The sequence below is a fragment of the Rhinatrema bivittatum genome, chromosome 7 (assembly GCF_901001135.1).
Source record: "Rhinatrema bivittatum chromosome 7, aRhiBiv1.1, whole genome shotgun sequence".
In the NCBI taxonomy this organism is placed as follows: Eukaryota; Metazoa; Chordata; class Amphibia; order Gymnophiona; family Rhinatrematidae; genus Rhinatrema; species Rhinatrema bivittatum.
This window is the reverse complement of record NC_042621.1, coordinates 261,713,215-261,734,665: the sequence shown is the minus strand read 5'-3', so window position 1 is coordinate 261,734,665 and position 21,451 is coordinate 261,713,215. Positions and strand designations below refer to the sequence as shown.

The 21,451-nt window shown below is 47.6% G+C and overlaps 1 protein-coding gene across 3 annotated transcripts in view; it reads right to left on the bottom strand.

Annotated features, from left to right (window-relative positions):
* The window catches only part of MMS19 (MMS19 homolog, cytosolic iron-sulfur assembly component), a 171,968-nt gene that overhangs the window by 86,563 nt on the left and 63,954 nt on the right, over positions 1 to 21,451 (bottom strand). For 2 of the 3 annotated variants that reach the window (XM_029610161.1, XM_029610159.1), the window contains exons 7-10: positions 10,969 to 11,097; positions 10,585 to 10,646; positions 9,840 to 9,926; positions 2,202 to 2,276 (exon numbers count right to left, since the gene is read on the bottom strand). In XM_029610161.1, the coding sequence (XP_029466021.1) occupies positions 2,202 to 2,276; positions 9,840 to 9,926; positions 10,585 to 10,646; positions 10,969 to 11,097 (353 nt within the window). Of the gene's footprint in view, positions 1 to 2,201; positions 2,294 to 9,839; positions 9,927 to 10,584; positions 10,647 to 10,968; positions 11,098 to 21,451 lie in introns of those variants that run through there. The other variant, XM_029610162.1, reaches the window with a different exon arrangement.

Below are 21,451 nucleotides of genomic sequence, written 5' to 3'. Positions count from 1 at the left end.
AATTCACTTGATCTTTGGCAGTCTAATATCAAAACCCAACCTCCAGCCTACATTAGGCACCGTACCTTGTAATTATGTTATTAACCTCCATATATCTTAATCCAAGTTAATTCAACCTGTTCATTGTAAGATATTGACTTGTCATTGTTATTGTTTAGAATGTAAACCGAATTGATCAGTAATTCTGTTATTGGAAAGTCGGTATAGAAAAATGCTAAATAAATAAATAAATAAATAAACAAACTTGTGTTACCAGTCCTAGGGGCAGAACTCAGCTATTGGTGAAAATACAGATCCCATTACTGTGGCATGGTTTCCTTACAAACATCAGAGAAGGTAATAGTGATTGGGACAAAACATGAAAGTCCACAAAACTCAAGCAGCTGTTCAAAGAGATGTTTTATTCATTTATAGAAACGGACGTCTTAATGAATCATGTTCACGGACCCCCCCCCCGATACGGACCGTGTTTCGATTAACTACATCGGGAGGGACCAGATCTCAGTATAGGTGGTGCAAGGGTTTATTGATGAGGTCAGAGCACAGCTTATTGACAACAAAGAACTTCAATAGGCAGGTGCCGTGCTGTTCCTATATACATGTAGGGAAGAGCTCTCTGCAGCAAGGTTTAGCAAGAGACTCGCTCGTACTCTGCTAAGACTGAGATCTGTCCGTCCCGATGCAGTTAATTGAAACACGGTCCATGTCGGGGGGGGGGGGGGGGGGGGGGGGGGGGGGGGCCGTGAACATGATTCATTAAGATGTCAGTTTCTATAAATGAATAAAATACCTTTTTGAACAGCTGTTTGAGTTTTGAGGACTTTCAAGTTTTGTCCCAATCACTATTACTGTCTCTGAAGTAAACTAGTGATTTTGGGTTTCCACCTACTTTCTTTGGCTTCCTTACAAACATTACATGGTTTTTATATAAATTTTGCCTCGGTGACCGTATTAATCTTTTACTAGGCACCAATATTAAGGGACAAGCTCTTTTGAAGACTGTTATGTTTCATATCACAAATACATAGGAGAATGAACCTATATACTGCAAAGCTGGGTGAGCAGCTGGGATATCTCCAGTTTAATCTGATAAGGCATAGGAGTTTCTACATTTTCTCATGGCAGCTCATAGCACCTGGGAGTCACAAAACATGGCAAGAAAAACTACCTGCCTGCCATGAGGTATGGAAAGGCGACAGGCACCACTGGGGAAGCATTGTAAGAAGATCAGACCCAGTACATACAGTAAGTAACTTTATAATGTATAGTTTCTCTCTCTCTCTCATACAGGCTGATACAGTACAGTGTGCTCCGGCGGAGAGCACTGTTAACCCGCAGTTGGACGCGCGTTTTCGAGCGCTAGCTTTACCCCTTATTCAGTAAGGGGTAATAGCGCATCGAAAACACGCATCCAACCCCCCTCCCCCCCGCCCCCGAAACTAATAGCACCCGCAACATGCACATGCATGTTGATGGCCCTATTAGTTATTCCCGCGCGATTCAGAAAGTAAAATGTGCAGCCAAGCCACACATTTTACTTTCAGAAATTAGCGCCTACCCAAAGGTAGGCGTTAATTTCTCTCGGCACATTTCTGTACACCCTCTGACTTAATATCCTGGCGAAAAAAGTCAGAGGTCCCCAAAGTAAAAAAAATAATTAAAAAATTAAAAATCCGCCTGCGGCTTGAAAAACCGGACACTCAATTTTGCCGGCGTCCAGTTTCTGAACCCGTGGCTGTCAGCGGGTCTGAGAACAGACGCCAGCAAAATTGAGCGTTGGTTGTCAAACCTGCTGACAGCCGCCGCTCCTGTCAAAAAGGAGGCGCTAGGGACGCACTAGTGTCCCTAATTAGCATAATTTTATTTACTGTATTGCGTGCACAGGGCACTGGCCTGTGCGCTCGCCTGCTCTCCCGCATTTCTTTCTGTATCGGCCTGATAGTAATTTGCTACATCCCTTCTACACTCCTAGTCACAGAAAGTTGTCTTCATTCAAGTGAAAACAAAGCACATTAAAATTAATTCAACTTTATGAAAAATGCTGCATGGAAGCACCTCAGGCTGGATGTGAGGAACCTGAAGTTGGCTAAGAACTGAAGACGAAACATCCCAACCCATAACCCCGGGTGCCCAGCCTCCATAAAAATCACACAACTCTTAATGCAAGAAACTGACAACATACAGCAAAACGTTTTTCTTACCAAAGTCTGTAGAGAATCCAGTTTTGCACTCTGCACATCGGAGTCCATTTTCTCGATCAGCAGTGGTAAAAGAAACTTCAAACACAATAATACTGTCATTAAAAAATGATAATCTGTCCTTTACACGGTCCCTTGCCCAGCAATCTGACAGCTTGTGTAGAGCAGCAAAGAGTGGGTCAGATTCATAATGTGTGTTCAGTGACAGACCAGCATCCACTGCCAGCAGGAAGGGGACAGCAAGTGGAGCTTGTAACAAGGATCTGCTGACCACAAAGAAAACCAGGAGGCAACCTCCCCTCACTGCATGGAAGTCTTTCTTCATAGTCCTAGTCCATTATAATAGGCTCTAGGCTGCCTCTGAGTGACATCTTCCACTATTACCCTGCCTTCCTTAAGAAGCTGCACACTAAGGTTTACCATGACAACCTACTGAGATTTGGTGTCCAAGATGTGGTTTAGTACAGAGGCATTTAAAATCCACACAAGACTGCAACATCTTTACCGCTATGCAAGTTACAACTACTCCCCCTCCCTCCATCAAACAAAAAAAACCCAACCCATGATCAAGACAGCAAGCATCTCACAGTGTCATGACAGAATTAACTAGCAGCTGGCATAGGAAAATTAATTTTTACCTGTTAATTTTCGTTCCTGTAGTACCACGGATCAGTCCAGACCATGGGTTGAGCCTCCTGTCCAGCAGATGGAGACAGACCAAAACTGTAAGGATATCCTATAACAGGACAGAGTCTACCCTGCAACCCTTCAGTATGACTATTGTCAAAGCAGAAATTATAAAGAGAATCCTCAGGAATCAAGCAAGTAACAAGAGAACTCAACTAAGAACCAGAGAACTCAGAAAAAAACGTTAACAATCGTAACTATAGGAACTCTGTAGAGGAAAAAATGCTCTTGAATCATAGCCATCACTGAGATGCTTCCAGTGCCTCAATTATAACCATAAGGTATCTGAGAACGCCGAACATATCCTGCAAGGGAAGGAGAGAAAACTTCGAGCGGACGACAGAGTACAAGGAAGGGCGTCTGGACTGATCAGTGGTACTACAGGAACGAAAATTAACAGGTAAGAACTAATTTTCCTTTCCCTGTACGTACCCAGATCAGTCCAGACCATGGGATGTACCCAAGCTTCCCTAGACAGGGTGGGACCGAACAAGTCCCGCTCGAAGCACCTGCCTTCCGAAAGAACCGAAGACTGGTGCTTGAACATCAAGGCGATAATGCCGAGCGAAGGTATGCAGAGATTTCCAAGTCGCCACCCTGCAAATTTCCTGGGGAAAAACAGATTGACTCCCCGCCCAGGAGGTGGCCTGAGAACACAAAGAATGAGCCTTCAGACCCTCAGGAATCATTCGGCCTTGGCAGATATAGGCCAAAGAAATTGCCTCCTTTAACCATCGAGCGATTGTGGTCTTAGAAGCCTGTTTGCCCCTATTTGGGCCACTCCAGAGGACAAAGAGGTGGTCAGAGACCCGAAATTCATTTGTGACCTGAAGGTAACGCAAGAGGACGCGTTTAACATCCAGACGGCGAAGGTCATAGCCGGCGGGACCCGCAACATCCTCAGAGAATGCCGGGAGTTCCACCATCTGGTTGACATGGAAGGAGGAGACAACCTTCGGCAAGAAGGAAGGTACAGTCTTAAGGGAAACACCCGAATCAGAAAAATGCAAGAAGGGCAAGAAAACGCCTGGATCTCAGACACGCACCTGGCGGAGCAAACAGAGACCAAGAAAACAGTCTTGAGCGTCAAGTCTTTGAGATTAGCCCGACTGAGAGGTTCAAAGGGAGCCCCACAGAGAGCCCGCAGAACCAAATTAAGACTCCATGAAGGACAAGTGACTCGGACGGGCAGCTTCAAATGCTTGACCCCTTTGAGAAAACGGACCACATCTGGGTGAGACACTAGCGGGAGACCTTCCATACTGCCGAGGAGGGAGCCACGGGCGGACACTTGGATGCATAAGGAGCTGAGAGAAACGCCCTTAGAGAGGCCCTCCTGGAGGAAGGAAAGAACCAAGGAGACCGGGGCAGAGCGAACAGATATCCCCGATTCTGCGCAAGCCGCTTTGAAGACCTTCCAAACCCGGACATAGGTGAGCGAAGTAGAGGTCTTACGAGCGTGCAGAAGGGTAGATATAACCTCCTCTCCTTATATCCTCTTTTCTCAATCTCCGCTGTTCAAAAGCCAAGCCACTAGACAGAAGCGATCCACCTGATTGAAAAATTCTGACCTTGCCTGAGAAGATGTGGAAGATGACCGAGATGAAGAGGGCCGTCCATTGCTAAATTCACTAGATCCGTGAATCACGGTCTGCGCAGCCATTCGGGAGCTAAGAGAACGACCGGACCCCTGTGGAGTTCTATTCTTCTGAGAACCTTTCCCACCAAGGACCGGGGGGGGGGGGGGGGGGGAAAGAGGAGAATGTCGGTGGGCCAAGGGAGGAATAGGGCATCCACCCCTTCTGAGCACTGTTCCCTCCAGCAGCTGAAGAATCGGGGAGCTTGGTCATTGCCCAATGTCGCCATCAAATCCATGTGAGAAGTTCCCCACCTGCGAACAATCAGCTTCATCGCCTCGGCGGACAACTCCCACTCGCCGGGATCGAGATGCTGTGACTTAGAAAATCGGCCTGCACATTGTCCTTCCCAGTTATGTGAGAAGCTGCCAGTTGCTCCAGGTGACGTTCCGCCCAGATAAAGAGCTTGCTGGCCTCCAACGCCACCAGCCAACTCCTGGTGCCCCCTTGACGACTGATGTAAGCCACCGTAGTGGAATTGTCTGAGAGCACACGCACCGCCCTGTGGCGAATGAGCGGAAGAAAGGCTTGGAGAGCCAGACGGACCGCTCGGGCCTCCAGACGATTGATGTGCCAGCAGGACTGTACCGGGGACCACCATCCCTGACAAGATTGTGACTGGCAACCGTTGTTACTACTATCAAGTGCGGCATCATTAAGGATATGCCCTTCAGGAGGTGCTGGAGCAAGAGCCACCACTGCATGTCGCCGATGGTAGAGTCGGAAATCGGGAGATCCATCTGAAACTGCTCCGACACCGGCTTCAAGCGGGATAGCAAAGCTTTCTGTAAGGGACGCATATGCGCAAAAGCCCATGGGACCAGGTCGATAGTGGAAGCCATGGTCCCCAGCACCTGGAGGTAATCCCAGGCCGTAGGGAGAGGCATGAGGATGAAATTGCAGACCTGGTCCATTAGCTTGAATGCCCGAATGTCCGGAAGGAATATCTTGCCTACTCGGGTATTGAAGTGAGCCCCCAGGAACTCAAACACCTGCGAAGGGCTCAGATGGCTCTTGGGAAAGTTGATAATCCAGCCCAGCGAAGTGAGTAGAGCTAGAACTCTGTCGACTGCCAACCTGCAAACAGATTCCGACTTGGCCCGCACTAGCCAATCGTCCAGATAAGGATGTACTAAGACTCCTTCCCGTCGAAGCGCGACCGCCACCACCACCATGACTTTGGAAAACGTGTGCGGAGCTGTGGCGAGACTGAAGGGCAGGGCCAGAAACTGAAACTGTTGGCCCAAGATGTGGAAGCGGAGAAATTTCTGATGCTCGGCCCGGATCGTGATGTGTAGGTAGGCCTCCGTCAGATCTAGGGAGGCCAGATACTCGCCGGGGTGAACAGCCGCTATTACTGACCTCAGGGTCTCCATTCGAAAATGAGGCACCTTGAGAGCTCGGTTGACTCACTTGAGGGCCAGAATGGGACGGAAGGAACCATCCTTTTTCAGTACTCTGAAGTAGATAGAATATTGGCTGGCGCCTTGTTCCTCCGTGGGGACTGGGACTATGGCTCCCAGTCCGAGCAGTCTGGAGAGGGTCTGAGACATGGCCACCCGCTTCTGACATCCGCAAGGGGAGACTATGTTTAGATCCGGTAGGTCTCGAGCGAAGTCTAAAGCGTAGCCGTTCCCGATTATGTCGAGTATTCACTGATCTGACGTGACTTTGGCCCATTCCTCGAGGAAGAGAGATAGACGACCCCCTAAGTTTGGGACAGAGGAATGGGCCTGCTGAATTTCATTGGGAGGCGGGCTTGGCAGCGGAGCGCTGCGGGAGGCCATCTCGGAAGGCGTGACTGCCTCGAAAGGACTGCAACCAGGACTGAGATCTGGAGGAGTTTCCCCTAGAGAGAGACCCTCTCGGCCGGTCATTATAACGTCGCTGACCCCGGAAACGTGTACGAGCCGGGAAGAAGGCTCTAGACTGTTTCGGGCGGTCCCCAGGCAGCTTGTGTACCTTGTTTTCAACCAAGGAATTAATAAGCTGCTCCAGGTCCTCGCCAAAGAGCAACTTGCCCTTAAAAGGAAGCGTGCCTAACTGGGCCTTGGAAGGGGAGTCAGCTGACCAATTCCGAAGCCAGAGAAGCCTCCTGGCCGAGACCGTGGAAGCCATTGCCTGGATGCGGAACAAGTCGTAAAGGGCATCAGCCCCATACGCTATTGCCCCTTCCAACCTTTCAGCCTGCTCTGCCTCTGCAGACGGGAGGTTCTGGGTGCTGAGTAATTGCTGCATCCACCTAAGACTTGCCCGCTGCATGAGACTGCTGCAGACCGACACCCGAACACCCAAGGCCAAGGATTCGAAGATACGCTTGAGATAGAACTCCAGCTTGCGGTCTTGGACATCTTTCAGGGCCATAGCACCCACCACCGGGATGGTGGTGTGCTTTGTGACAGCAGTCACTGAAGAATCCACCTTAGTGATTTTCAGCATTTCCAGACACTCCTCCAGTAAGGGGTAAAGCTTATCCATAATCCTCCCCACTCGGAGCCCCGACTCGGGAGCTTCCCATTCCCTTAGGAGCATCAGCTTGTGCATGGGTTGAAAGGGAAAAGTGCGTGGAACCTTAAGTCCCGCCAGGACCGGGTCCACGGAGGCCGGCAAAGTGGCCGTAAGCACATCCACCGCCGGACTGTCAATACCCAGCTCCTGAACAACAAAAGGGATAAGAGGGTCGAGCTCCTCCCTTTGGAATAAGTGGAGGACTCGAGGGTCAACCCCCTCTAGAGGGGGAGGGGTTTCCATCAACTGGCCATCGGGGTCCGGATCTGGAGTCGCCAGAGAAGTCTGGGGATCCGGTGAAGGGGGGCCCCCAGGACCACCCGCACCCTGATAGGCCCCTGCGTATCCTGGGCCGTGGGAGCAGGCTGGGGTCCCAACCGTGGGATCTTGGGGGGAGGGGGGTTCATCACCTACCTCCGGAGAGTGCTTGGGGCTCAGACCGGGGGGAGAAAAAAAAAATCAAAAATTGGGCTCCTGTGACTTGTGCAGCTCTGAAATAGCTGCAGGAAAACCCAAAATGGCCGCCGTTCCCGCGGTTTGATGACCTGGGAATGGCATGGCCATGCATCTGGAAGATCTGTCCCGGGTCCAGACTTAGGAGCTGCTGAGGAGGGGCCTTCCCCCCTGGAAGACAACCAGAGCACGAATTTTCTTTAGAGAGCCTGATCGCAGGCTCTCCACAAGCCAGGCAGACGGCCGAACGCGGTATGACAAAAGAAACACAGCTGAGCTGCAGTGCCTGAGGGAGCGGAGGCAGGAGAGCGAACTGTGCCTCTCGTCACTCAATCCCAGCTCCTGCACCAGAACGAGCCAGACGCAAAAAAAAATTTATTTTTTTTTTTTTTGAGAATATTCAATCGTGCAAGCAGGGGAATGAAATCCTCCCTGCTGGCAGCACCGGGGGAAAGAAGTCCCGGGAGAGGAAGAGATAAAGCTGTCTAGGGGGGGGGGGGGGGGGTGTGACTGGATCACCAGTATCGCCCCACAGCCAAGGACCACTGGGAAAAGGAGATCTAGGCTATTATATAAACAAGGGGCCAAGCCCCCCTAGGCCCCCCAAGAGCAAGGAGACAGGAATTGTCTCCTAAGAGGAAAACACAGAGTCCAATTTCTGTCTTTTTTTTTTTTTAAACAGTGAAGAACAGCAATACTTGCTTGATTCTGTATAAGAAAAGAGAGAACCCACAAGTAAGGGCTAAGGAACGAACACAGGGAACCGAAGGGTGAGCTGTCGCATCTGCTGGAGACAGACGAATACTGAAGGGTCGCAGGGTAGGCTCTGTCCTGTTATAGGATACCCTTACAGTTTTGGTCTGTCTCCATCTGCTGGACAGGAGGCTCAACCCATGGTCTGGACTGATCCTGGTACGTACAGGGAAACTAATTACAGTAATAACTAGAAGTCCTGGCAGAAACGCAGGTGCTCAAATAGATTAATTTTTCTGGCAGGCTACGCATTCCTCAGGTTTACCAGGTTACTGGTGGCAGGGTACTGTCCAGGAAGGCCGCAAGGACCCACTCAGGATGTCCACACTAGTAACCATTACTATTGTGGCTGTTGGATGTTCAGGCCAAACAGCCACACTAGTATTGGTAGCTATTTATTACAAAGCTTTGCAGCTAATCAAAGGAAAGGAGGGGTTCTGGGTGCGAACAAGACAGGGGATTTTGTATGCTCATCTGCCCAAGATGGCGGAGTATAACTGAGGTAGACAATAAGGATAAGAAGTGATGTATATAAACAGTTTTTATTTAAAATATTTATGATTCACTCTAATATCCTAGGCAAGTTACAAACCTAAAACATTAAAATACTATCTAAATGAACATTTAGTAAAAGTAAAAACAACACACTGACCACCTATACCCTGGCTCCAGGAATGGCAGCAAAATAAATTAGATTGGCAGAACTATTGCTTCTTTGCATTTAATATCTAGTAAAACATCATGCCTCTGAAACTGGGTGTCTCTGTAATCATATCCCCTTATTAATTTACTGTTTCTATAAGATGAAAAGGTGTCTGCTAATAAATGCGCCAGCCTCAATGTATTAGCAGAGTGGACAAGACTTAAGTTGGCAGACTGGACAGAGACATTTAGTCTTTTTCTGCCATCATCCATGAAGTCTGCATGTCAAAATATGCCTCAGTGTAAACAGAAGAGACGCTGAACAATTTCAGATGTTTAGAAACTTGGCTGTTCACTGCCCGACTTCACTCGCCCATCCCACACCCCGTGGGGCAAGTTCTCTTTACAAAGGACCTTTCAAAATGTAGCAGATTCAATGGTGGAATGATCACATGTGCTAGTACTCACAGTATTCAGATGTGCACATGGCTTGCTAACACATGCACATAGATGCTCATGTGTTCTATGAAAGGAAACCACTGAAAGGCTCCAAATCTACAGGAGCTCCCTGAACATCACATTTGACATCAAGTATAAATTTTGTTTCTGCGTTGTAAGATCCGGTGGGGGATGGGACCTTTCTAACAGCCCTGTGCAGTTACATCCTTTCATCTACCTCTAAACAAGGAGGCAAGCTAGTAAAACAGTTTACAATATGGCCAAAGGTTTGACAGATTCATATTTTACTATTCTTCAATCCATGAACCTCGATAATTCATGTAATGAAATTTCACCCATCCCATGTGCATGCACTTGAAAGTAGGCCCCTAAAGAAGCCATACTCTAAGGCTCTTAAGGACGGATCTACAAACAGTGCCCAAGAGTCGTGCCAACAATTCTTCCTTCACAGAAACAAGACATAGCAAGCCAGAGGGAAACTTTATTTGAGAAAGAAGTGTACCTCAGCAAAGCAGGGTGTCGATGCCAGCAGAGCACGGAGGCTCAGAATCAGGTCCTCCCTTGTAATGCCATGTGGGTCATTGGATGGCTGGAACAGAGTCAGACAGGAGGGACTGGGTTAGGCAGCTTTTCCTGTCAGAATACATTCGGTATTTCATAACAGACTGCTGCATATAAGAGAGGCAAGCTAATGCTTGCTGGTGCCATTTCCCTCAATATCTATGCTTCTCTTGGTAAGAATAAATAAATCCACCTATCTCCTACATACATAACCCAGAAAACTGCAGAGAAGTGTTGGCTTGCTGGTTTCTATTTCTTATTTCTGCCTTCCCCCAACAGATACCCTGGAGAAAGATTTTGCTTTTCTGTGGCACATTAACTTGAACACTATACCAGCTGAAGACCTGTTGACCTCCTATCCCCTTTGTAATGAGAAGTCCAATCTTCTGAACATCAGGATCCACCCAACTGCCCTCTGAATAATTTGTATCCCTTTATCTGTCTATTCTTGAGTGCTGATTTGACTATCAAGATGAAGAAGTTCATTTTAATTTATTAATGATTTTTTCTCCCTTCAAAGTTGCATACAGAAAACAGCAAAGGAAAAAAATGGATAATTTCTTTAGTAGGAGTATCAATCAGCATGGAAATTATGGTCTCATTGAGTAGGACCAGTTTCCGGACACAATCAGGAGGTAGCTAAACACAAACATTTTTTTTTTAAATCTAAAAAAACTGTCACTTACTGGGGTGAAATCTATGGGGAAATAGCAGGATGTTACTTCAAATAACTCCTCCACAAACGGTCCTGCAAACAGAGAAAGAACCTTTTCTGTTTAATCAAGATAAGTCAACATTGTCTCTGATCAAAATGCAAATTTAACTAGCAGAGCCCTGTACACCACATGCGTGAAAAGAAAAAAAAAAAGACGTACTCTAGAGCTGCAAACCGCATTATGGTTAGCTTCATGACAATGCCTGCTTCCTGTCACTAAGGCAGCCACTGGCAGCTCGGCATATGTTTCCAATAGTGAGTCAAAACCGAAGTTACCCTGAGCTGAAACCCGCAGCACTTGCTTGAAAGCAAACAAGGACAGCCAGACAGGAGCATCCAGCTGCCATGGTCTCACCTAGCAGATAGCGCTTTACAATGATGTCTCGAACGATCTGAAAGGCCACCAGCAGATTTCGAGGGTCTTTCTCGCCATCCATCACTTGAATGAATCCAAATGTGAAGTCCGCTCCCAGACCTTTCAGTTCTGGGGAGAGGGGAAAAGAAGCAGAATTGGCGACAGGCTGTGCTAGTAGATTTCAAAAGCCACCCTGCTCAGCTTTTGAAATCAGAGTACAAAAGTGGTATGGGTGCAGGGGCGTAAATGGAGAAAAGGCTAGGAGCTAATCGGAACACCTCTGCCCCTTGCAGGGCCACGACCGGCTGTCTAATCTGCAAAGGTGAAGCCTCAGTGTTAGGTTTTAAGGAAAAACACTAAACACAACAAGGGACAGAACTTCATAAGAACATAAGAAATGCCATCCTGTGTCAGACCAAGGCCCATCAAGACCAATATCCTGCCTCCAACAGTGGCCAGTTCGGATCACGAGTACCAGTAGATCTATTTCTTGCTGCTCATTCCTAGGAATAAGAGCTGGCTTTCCTAAGTCTACCTGGCTAATTGTTTTTGGATTTTTCCTCCAGAAAGCTGTCCAAACCTATTTTAATCCCCTCTTTCCCTGTACGTACCAGGATCAGTCCAGACTGCTGGGTTATGCCTCTCCTCCAGCAGATGGAGTCAGAGAGAAAACTGAAAGCACCCCCTAGATATACTGGTGTGCCACCTGCCATCCTTCAGTATTTCCTCTGACTCCAGCAGATTGAGAGGCCTAACCTGCGGTCCTGTCTGTTCTGACTAAAACAATCTTTCAGGTGTTCTTTATGATTTTTATAACTGTGCTGGCTAGATCAACTGGTTTTATTCTCTTCCTTGCTTAGTGTATAAAAAAAAAAAAAAAGTTGATATTTTTGTAGCAGTTGTTTGTTGGTTTTGCTAGCGCAGCGTACAGGCAGGCACTGAGAGCTTGGCTCTCATTGTTTTACCCGGATTAGTGTCCCTTTTGGTCTTGGGGGAAAGTTTACCGGTGGGCCGGTCACCCTCCCCCCCCACAGAAGTACAGTGATTCCAGACTTTGATCTGAAGAGGGCTTTACTTGGGGAAAAAAAAAAAAATAAAGAGTGAATAAAAAGTGGATGCAGGACACATAAGCCCTGTTGGTAGCAGGCAGTGATCCATTTCCAGCCCTAGCCTGCCGCACTGGTAATTAGCCTGACCAGGGACTCCGGAGGGGGTGGAGGTTTTCACCCGGCGTTAGAGGCGCTTACACAGGGCTCCTATTTTTGGCGCGCTTTTCTTCTGCCTCCTCGATGCCGCGTTCTTCGGCCTGCACGGCCTGCGGTAGGGCGGGGGCGCGACTCTCCCGGGAGGGTCTCTGCTCCCACTGCATTCCCGGGGGCGAGGGACCCTCCCGGGGGCCGAGCACAGCCTGCAGCGGCGCGGATCCGTCCTCCTCAGCGAGGCTGAGGAGGCTGTCGGCGCCGCAATCGTCGGCCCCGCCTCCCAGTGAGGGGGAGCCGGCGGCCATCTTGTCCACGAGGCAGCATGTTGATTCTGCCTCTGAGGAGGAGGATTTTCCTCCGCTTTCACCGCCGGCTTTGAGTCCTCATAGTGGCTCCGAATTTGATGCCCCAAGAGCCCCCCCCCCCCCTCCGGTGCGTCCCGTGGGGGGATCAATTAAAAGGAAGGTGCCTTTCTCCTCCAAGTTTGTGCTGTTGATGCACCAGGCTTTTTTGGAGGCAGAAGCAGGCTGGGAGCCAGACGAACCCCCCCCTCTAAAAGTGCCTAAGGTGTCCTCGGTGCAGGACAAATCGGGAGACCAGGAAAAGGCTGAAGCTCCGGGCAAATCAGGAGCTTGTTCCCTTGGGGGTGCCGACGATCCGGGGTTCCCGGATCTCACCCAGGGCTCACCGGATGGGGCAGGGGCCGACATCTCCGACGCTCAGGGGTCTCTCGAAGGGGACGACCCCCTGGTTTTACGCCTGTTTGGCAGGGACGAACTTAACTATTTGATCCTTCATGTTTTGAAGGAGCTGGAAATCCCAGCGCCGCAGCATGAGACGGATACTTCCACTGGGGATGTAGCTATGGCGGGTCTGAGAGCTCCCCCACAAACCTTTCCCTTGCACTCTGAGGTATTACAGTTCGTATCTAAGGAATGGGAGGTTCCAGAGGCATCCCTGCGCGTTAGCAGGGCAATGAATAAATTATATCCTCTGCCCTCGGATTCGTTAGAGATTTTTAAGGTCCCTTTGGTGGACTCGGCAGTCACTGCGGTGATTAAGCATACTACCATTCCCGTCACAGGAGGGGTAGCCTTGAAAGATCTCCAGGACCGGAAGTTAGAGGTCCTATTAAAGCGCATTTTTGAGATAGCGGCTTTAGGAGTCCGGGCTGCGGCTTGTAGCAGTATGGTCCAGAGGGCCACACTGCGCTGGGTGCAACAATTACTAACCACCCAAGAACTCCCGCTGAAAGAGGCGGAGCAGGCCAATTGTGTGGAAGCGGCGGTTGCTTATACAGCGGATGCCCTGTATGATTTGCTAAGGACCTCGGCCCGCACTATGTCCTCGGTTGTTGCGGCCAGACGACTATTGTGGCTCCGTCGTTGGTCGGTAGATGCCTCTTCTAAGTCGTGACTAGCTTCTTTTCCCTTTAAGGGGAAGTTGTTGTTTGGTGAGGAGTTGGATCAACTCATCAAAGACTTGGGAGACAATAAGGTGTATAAGTTGCCGGAGGACTTGCCCCGACAATTGCGGTCTTTCGGAAACACGCGGTCCCGATTTCGAGGGCAACGCCGGTTTCGCACGGGAAGGGGTGGATATTTTCCCCAAAGGCAGCAGGGCCCCAGGTCTCAGTCTTGGACTCCTTCCTTTCGAGGCAGACGACCACAACGAATGGGTTCCTCGCAGGGTTTGGCCACAGGCAAACCTGCGCAATGAAGGCGCGCGGGCCCATTCCTCCTTCCCACGCATCGGAGGCCGGTTATCCCAGTTTTGGGAGGAATAGGTCAAGATCACTTCAGACCAGTGGGTCCTCGACGTGGTGCGTCACGGTTACGAGTTGGATTTTGCTCGGCCCCTCCAGGAGCTTTATGATATCTCCTTGCGGTCCTCCGGAAAAGCAACTGGTAATAGCCCAAACCGTGGCCCGGTTACGATCCCTGGGGGCAGTGGTGCCCGTTCCGCCGGACGAGACCAGAACAGGTCGGTATTCCATTTACTTCCTGGTTCCAAAGAAGGAAGGTACGTTCCGGCCAATTTTGGATTTGAAGAGAGTAAACAGGGCCTTGCGCGTTCCTCTTCGATCTGTTATTGCGGCCGTCCACAGGGGAGAATTTTTGGCTTCTTTGGATCTGGCCGAGGCGTATCTTCACATTGGGATCAGGGAGCGCCACCAGAGGTACCTGAGGTTCATGGTGCTCGGGGAACACTTTCAGTTTTGTGCCCTCCCGTTCGGGTTAGCCACAGCTCCGAGAGTGTTTACCAAGGTTCTCGTCGTAGTCGCAGCCTTCCTGCGCCATCAGGGAGTATTGGTGCATCCCTACCTCGACGATTGGCTTATCCGGGCAAAGTCGGAGAACTCGTGCAAGCGAGAAGTCCAGGTGGTGGTTCAGCAACTGCAGTCGCTAGGTTGGGTAGTCAACTTTGCAAAGAGCCAGCTGGTTCCGAGTCAGTGTTTGGAATTTTTGGGAGCATGTTTCGATACCTTGGTGGGCAAGGTATACCTGACTCAGCAGAGACTGGAGAACCTGATGCTTCAGGTACAGAACCTACTGGATCTCCCCTTACCTACGGTATGGGATTATTTGCAGGTCATTGGACATATGGTTTCTACTCTGGAAATGGTGCCGTGGGCTTTTGCGCATATGCGTCCTTTGCAAACCGCTCTTCTTTCTCGCTGGGACCAGAAAACCGGGGATTACGGTGCCCAGTTGCCGCTGATGGAACCGGCTCGGTCCAGTCTAGCTTGGTGGTTGATCCCGGACCACCTCTTGCAGGGGGTAGATCTCGATCCTCCTCAGTGGGTGGTAGTGACGACGGATGCCAGTCTAATGGGCTGGGGAGCAGTCTGTCAATCAAGAGCGGTACAGGGAACGTGGTCCCCTCGCCAGGCCTCTTGGTCCATCAACCGTCTGGAGACCAGAGCGGTACGTCTAGCCTTGCGCGACCTTCTGCCCCTGGTACGCGGTCGGGCGGTTCGCATCCTCTCGGACAACGCAACCACGGTAGCATATATAAATCGCCAGGGCGGTACAAGAAGTCGACCGGTGGCGACCGAAGCAGCGTTGTTGATGACCTGGGCGGAGCGTTATCTGTCCCGCATCGTGGCCACCCACATTGCAGGCGTAGACAACGTTCAGGCGAATTATCTCAGTCGACAACACTTGGACCCCGGAGAGTGGGAGCTCTCGGCCAAGGCAATGAGTCTCATCACCCTACGATGGGGGATTCCGCACCTAGACCTGATGGCGACTCGGCACAATGCAAAGGTGGCGCGTTTCTTCAGCTGAAGGCGAGAGCACGGGTCGGAAGGAGTGGATGCACTCGTGCTTCCATGGCCTCGTCACGTCCTCCTCTATGTATTTCCTCCATGGCCTCTGATTGGCAAGGTGTTAAGACGCATAGAATCGCATCGTGGTCGGGTGATTTTAGTGGCCCCGGAGTGGCCAAGAAGACCATGGTTCGCGGATCTGGCTCATCTTGCGACGGACGGGCCTTTACGTCTCAGTCATCTTCCGAACCTCCTTCGGCAAGGGCCGGTATTTTTAGATCTGGCGGATCGCTTTTGTCTGGCGGCTTGGCTTATGAAAGGAGACAATTAAGGAAAAAGGGTTATTCTGAGCCTGTCATTTCCACACTGCTTCGGGCACGGAGGCCCTCTACTACACTTACTTATGCTAGAGTGTGGAAGGTGTTTGACTCCTGGTGCGGTGTCTAGAAGATTGCGCCACGCCGGGCTTCTGTAGCTCAAATCCTTACGTTTTTGCAGGACGGCTTGAAGAAGGGTTTGGCTTACAGTTCTCTGAGGGTTCAGGTAGCAGCTCTGGAGTGTTTGAGAGGAAAGGTTGAAGGGTCCTCTCTCGCCTGTCACCCAGACGTAGCATGCTTTTTACGTGGTGTTCGGAACTTGCGGCCTCCTTGTCCGTCTTGGAATTTGAACTTGGTTCTCAAAGGCCTCAATGCGGCCCCCTTTGAGCCTCTCAGGCAGGCCTCCTTAAAGGATTTAACTCTCTAGACGGTGTTTCTCGTGGCGATCGCGTCCGCTCGTAGGGTCTCTGAGTTGCAAGCTCTTTCATGTAGAGAACCGTTCTTGCGTATTTCGGACTCAGGTGTGTCGTTGCGTACGGTACGTTCTTTCTTACCTAAGGTGGTATCGGCCTTTCATGTAAATCAGACAGTGGAATTGCCTTCCTTCTCGGCGACAGAACTACAGTCTTCTCAAGGGTCAGATTTGAGACGTTTGGATGTTCGTCGAGTGCTCATGCGATATTTAGAAGTTACCAATGATTTTCGACGGTCTGATCATCTGTTTGTCTTGTGGCATGGCCCCAGGAAGGGGCTTCAGGCGTCCAAAGTAACTATTGCCCGTTGGTTGAAGGGCTCGATCGCTGCCACGTACATTGGTGGCGGTAAGGCTGTTCCTGAGGGGCTCAAGGCCCATTCTCTCCGTTCTCAAGCGACTTCGTGGGCAGAAAGTCACCTGGTTTCGAGCCAAGAGATTTGCAGGGCGGCCACTTGGAAGTCGTTGCATTCTTTCACTCGACATTATTGGGTTGATGTTTGAGGGCCGTCACCTACTTCCTTTGGAAGCAGCGTACTTCGAGCGGGACTCTCGGGGTCCCACCCCATTTAAGTCAGCTCGGGTACATCCCAGCAGTCTGGACTGATCCTGGTACGTACAGGGAAAGGAAAATTAGGTTCTTACCTGATAATTTTCGTTCCTGTAGTACCAAGGATCAGTCCAGACGCCCGCCCAGTAATGGTGTTTCAGGAGAGTCCGCTCGTAACAGTATCTTTTCCACTCTTTCAGGTATCGATAACTTGATACGGTAAGTGATTATTCATTTCGTTGCCTTTTGGCTTTGTTTGCTTGGTTGGCTCAGTAGTGTTTGAGCAGAGTTTTACTACTTGATCTAGCCAGTGGCCATAGTTAATTTTTGGCTATTTTTGGCGGAAGGATGATCCATTTCTTCTGCTTTGATATCAATTATACTGAAGGATGGCAGGTGGCACACCAGTATATCTAGGGGGTGCTTTCAGTTTTCTCTCTGACTCCATCTGCTGGAGGAGAGGCATAACCCAGCAGTCTGGACTGATCCTTGGTACTACAGGAACGAAAATTATCAGGTAAGAACCTAATTTTCCTATACTAATTGCCTTGATTGCATCCTGTGCTAACAAATTCAATAGCTTGGTTGTTTGCAGAATGAGAAACATGCTTTCTGTGGTTTGATTTAAATCTGCTGATGAATAACTATTCCTATTTACCTGTCCCAATTTATAAACCTCCATTTTATCCCCTTCTCAGTCGTCTCTTTTCCAAGCTATAAAGCCCTAACCTGTTTAACCTTCCTTCAAAATGAGTTGTTCCCAATCTGTATTTTTTCTAGTTCCACTGTGGTTTTTTTGTTTTTTTTTAAGATGGAATAACTAGAACTGCATGCTATACTCAAGACGTGGTCACATCATGGATTGATCCAGAGGCATGATGATATACTGTTTTATTTCCATTCCTCTAGAAATAATTCCTCACATTCTATTCACTTTTTTTTGACTACCGCCACACATTGAACTGAGGATTTCAAAGCATTGCCTACAAGGACTCCAAGGTCCTTTTCCGGGATGTTTTCTAATACAGAATCCAACATTGTGTATCTGTAATTGGGATTATTATTTTTCCCCTATGTGCCTCAGTGCAATTTTCCACATTAAATTTCATCTGCCATTTAGATGCTCAGTCTCCTAGTCCCTCAAGATCCTTCTGCAATTCCTTACAATCAGCTTGTGATTTAACTACTTTGAATAATTTTGTGTTATCTGCAAATCTGATCACCTCACTCATTGCTCTTTTCCAGGTCATTTATAAAATATATTAAAAAGCACAGGTCCCAATATAGAACCCTAGGTCACTCAACTACTGACTTTTCTCCATTTGAAAAACTGACCATTTAGACCTATTATCTGTTTCTTGTCTTTTAACTAGTTGCCAATCCATAACAGGACACTGCCTCTTAACCTATGACTTTATAATTTCTTGCGGAATCTCTCAAGAGGGATGCTATCAGATGCCTTCTGAAAATCCAAATACACTATAAATCAGTAGGTGCAGTTTTATCCACGGTATTTACAACTTCAAAAAAAAAATTTAATAGATTGATAAGGAAGGACTCCTTTGCTAAACCATGTTGACTCTTCTTCATTAAGCCAGGACATTCTATGTGGCCAATAATTTTGATTTTAAGAATAGCTTCTACCATTCTGCCCAGGACCAACATCAGACTCATACTTGGAGCTCTTTTTTAAAAAAATCGGTGTTACATTAGCCTCTCCAATTTTCAGGCACTGTGATTGTTTTAAATAACTTTTTCAAGTACATTCAAGGCAAACATTCTGTGAGAGTGTCAGTTGGATGTCTTAGAGAACTAAGGAGTAAAAGGCATGCTCAGGGATGACAAGACCATTGCAGAAAAATTAAATTAATTATTTACTTTGGTCTTTACCAAGGAGGATGTTGGAAACATAGCCATACCAGAAACATTCTTTTGATGATGATGATTTTGAATAACTAAAGCAAAATCACTGTGAAACAGGAGGATATAATAGAACATACTGACAAACTTAAAAGTAACAAATCACGAGCATCAAATATTTACCCCAGAGATCTGAAATTATACAAACATGAAATTGTAAAGCTATTACTAGCAACTTATAACCTATCAGTTTTTACCTTTATGCCATAATTCTTTTCAAATTCTCTCTTGACCTGCCGCATTATTACTGTTTTGCCAGTGCTTATGCTCTTCCTTATTTTCCTCATTTGAGTCTGCCTTCCGTTTTTTTTTAAATATGCCCTTTTGGCTTTATTTGCCTCTCTCACCATACCATTAAACCATGCTAACAGCCTTTTGGTCCTCCTTTTACTTTTTTTTTTAATACATGGAATATATTTTGTCTGGGCTTCCAAGATTATGTTTTTAAGCAATGTTCATGCCTCATGCAAATTTTTAACCTTGACAATCTATCCTTTTAGTTTTTTCCTAATTTCCTCTTCTTAAAATTAAATGCTAGTATTTATTTTTATTTAAAATACTTCTATCTTGCTCTTTGCACAGTCCTACGTGGGTAACAATTTAAACATCAAACACATAAAACAGTTTAAAACATTGAGAAGCACTGCAACTTAAAGATAAAAATAGTCTACCCTAATAATATTGTTGGATCCCTATGATACACATCTAAAATAGCCTCCCATAGTCTATGGCCTCCCATAGTCCCATAGTAATAAACCCATTACCAAGTCTTCTTAGACTGCTAGCAAACCAAGTGATAAATCAGAGTAATTCATCAAAAGTTAAGCTAAATAGTTCGTTCTTCAAAAGCTTCCTAAATTGTTCTATAGTAGAAGCCGATCACCTTAGGCAGTGTATTTCAAAGCTGTGGGTCTATAGGACCAGGCCTTGATTTGTTTTAGAGGTAATAGTATTTTAAACTTTACCTTCCACTGCATTGGAAGCCAATGCAGACTAGCCGGGACAGGTCACATAGTGGAAACCCCAGCCACTAACAGAGCAGCCGCACTCTGTATTAACTGTAAAGTTCTCGTGGATAAATAAGGGAGGCCCACACAAAGGGAATTATAGTAGTTTTAGTATCTGCCCTCCAGTGATTGTCAAATTTAAATTGCATTACGATTACTATTACCAAGCAGATCCATCACTTCTACCTCTTACACTAGGTTCCTGTATATTACTGAGAACTAGTTCCTCCCTCTCCCCTCGTTAAGTTCCATGACCAACTGCAGTCATTACAGCATCTAGGAATGTCATATCTCCCTCGCACGTCCTGATGTGATATTAACCCAATTAATACCGGGGTAACTGAAATCTCCCATTATTACAGTGTTACCAACTGTATTAGCTAGCCTGTCCTCTCTTAGCACTTTATAGTGTTTCCTCATCCTGCTCACTACTAGACTTTTCCCTGTCACACTTGAAATTTTTATCCATAAGGATTCCAAAGTGCAGTTTGTCTCCTGCAGAAATGTTATGCTACTTGACTATGCCATCCTTAAGAGATAGTGCCACCCTATCACCCGGATGATTTGCCCTGTCATGTTGATATAATTTGTATTCTGGTACGAAAGCATCTCAGTGGTTATCCATCTTCCACCAGGTCTCTGAGATGCTTAGTATGTCTACAGTGCCTTGAAAAAAACTCTTCACACCCCTGTACACTTTTCACATTTTGCTAAGAAATACAAATCAAAATGCATTAAAATATAGTTTCACTGATGTACACAATATATATATATATATATATTACACTTTTACCATGAAAAGAACCATTATAGTAATATTCTAAAAGCAAGAATAAAAAAAACCAAGAAGTCTTGACTGCATAAGTCTTCACACACCTTGACTCGATACTTAATGGGAGGCCCTGAGTGGAGTCATTTAGAATAAATGTCTATCAACTTTGTGCAGTGGGATGGTGCAGTTTTTGCCCATTCTTTCGAGCTGGCTGGTGATTGTCTGTGGACTGCCGTCATCAAGTCTTGCCACAGATTGTGTATTGGACTTAGGTCTGAACTTTGACTGGGCCAGGAGAGAATATTCGGTTTCTTATGAGGAACCAGTCCATTGTTGCTCTTGCTTTGTGCTTTCGATCACTGACCTGCTGAAAGATGAAACCTTTACCCAGTCCCAAGTCAACGGCAGACTGGAACAGGTTTACCTCCAAGATTTGCCTGTACTTTGCACTATCCACCTTCCCCTCCATCTTCACAAGTTTCCCTGTCCCCACAGCATGATGCTACCATCACCATGCTTTATTTTAGGAATGGTATCAGCAGGGTGATATGCTGCGCTTGTTTTACACCACACACATTGCTTAGCATGGAAACCAAAAAAGTTCCACTTTGGTCTCATCAGACCACAAAACCTCTGACATGCAGTGTTCCCTAAGTATTTTTTTTTTCAAATACCACGTGGCACATCTGATAATGTTTCTTCAGCCATGGCTTCCTTCTTGCCACTTTCCCATACAGGCCATGTTTGGGGAGTAACCTTGAAATTAAAAGTCAACATTTTCCCCCATCTCAACCAGAAACCTCTTTTACAGGCCGATTCAGTAAAAACGCGGGAGAGTGGACGAACGCCCGCTCTCCCGGCATCCGGCCACTCACCGGTGCGTGCGATACAGTATTCACATGAGGTGGTGCGGTAGAATCGGGCAAAAGGAGGCGCTAGGGACACTAGCGCGTCCATAGCGCCTCCTTTTAG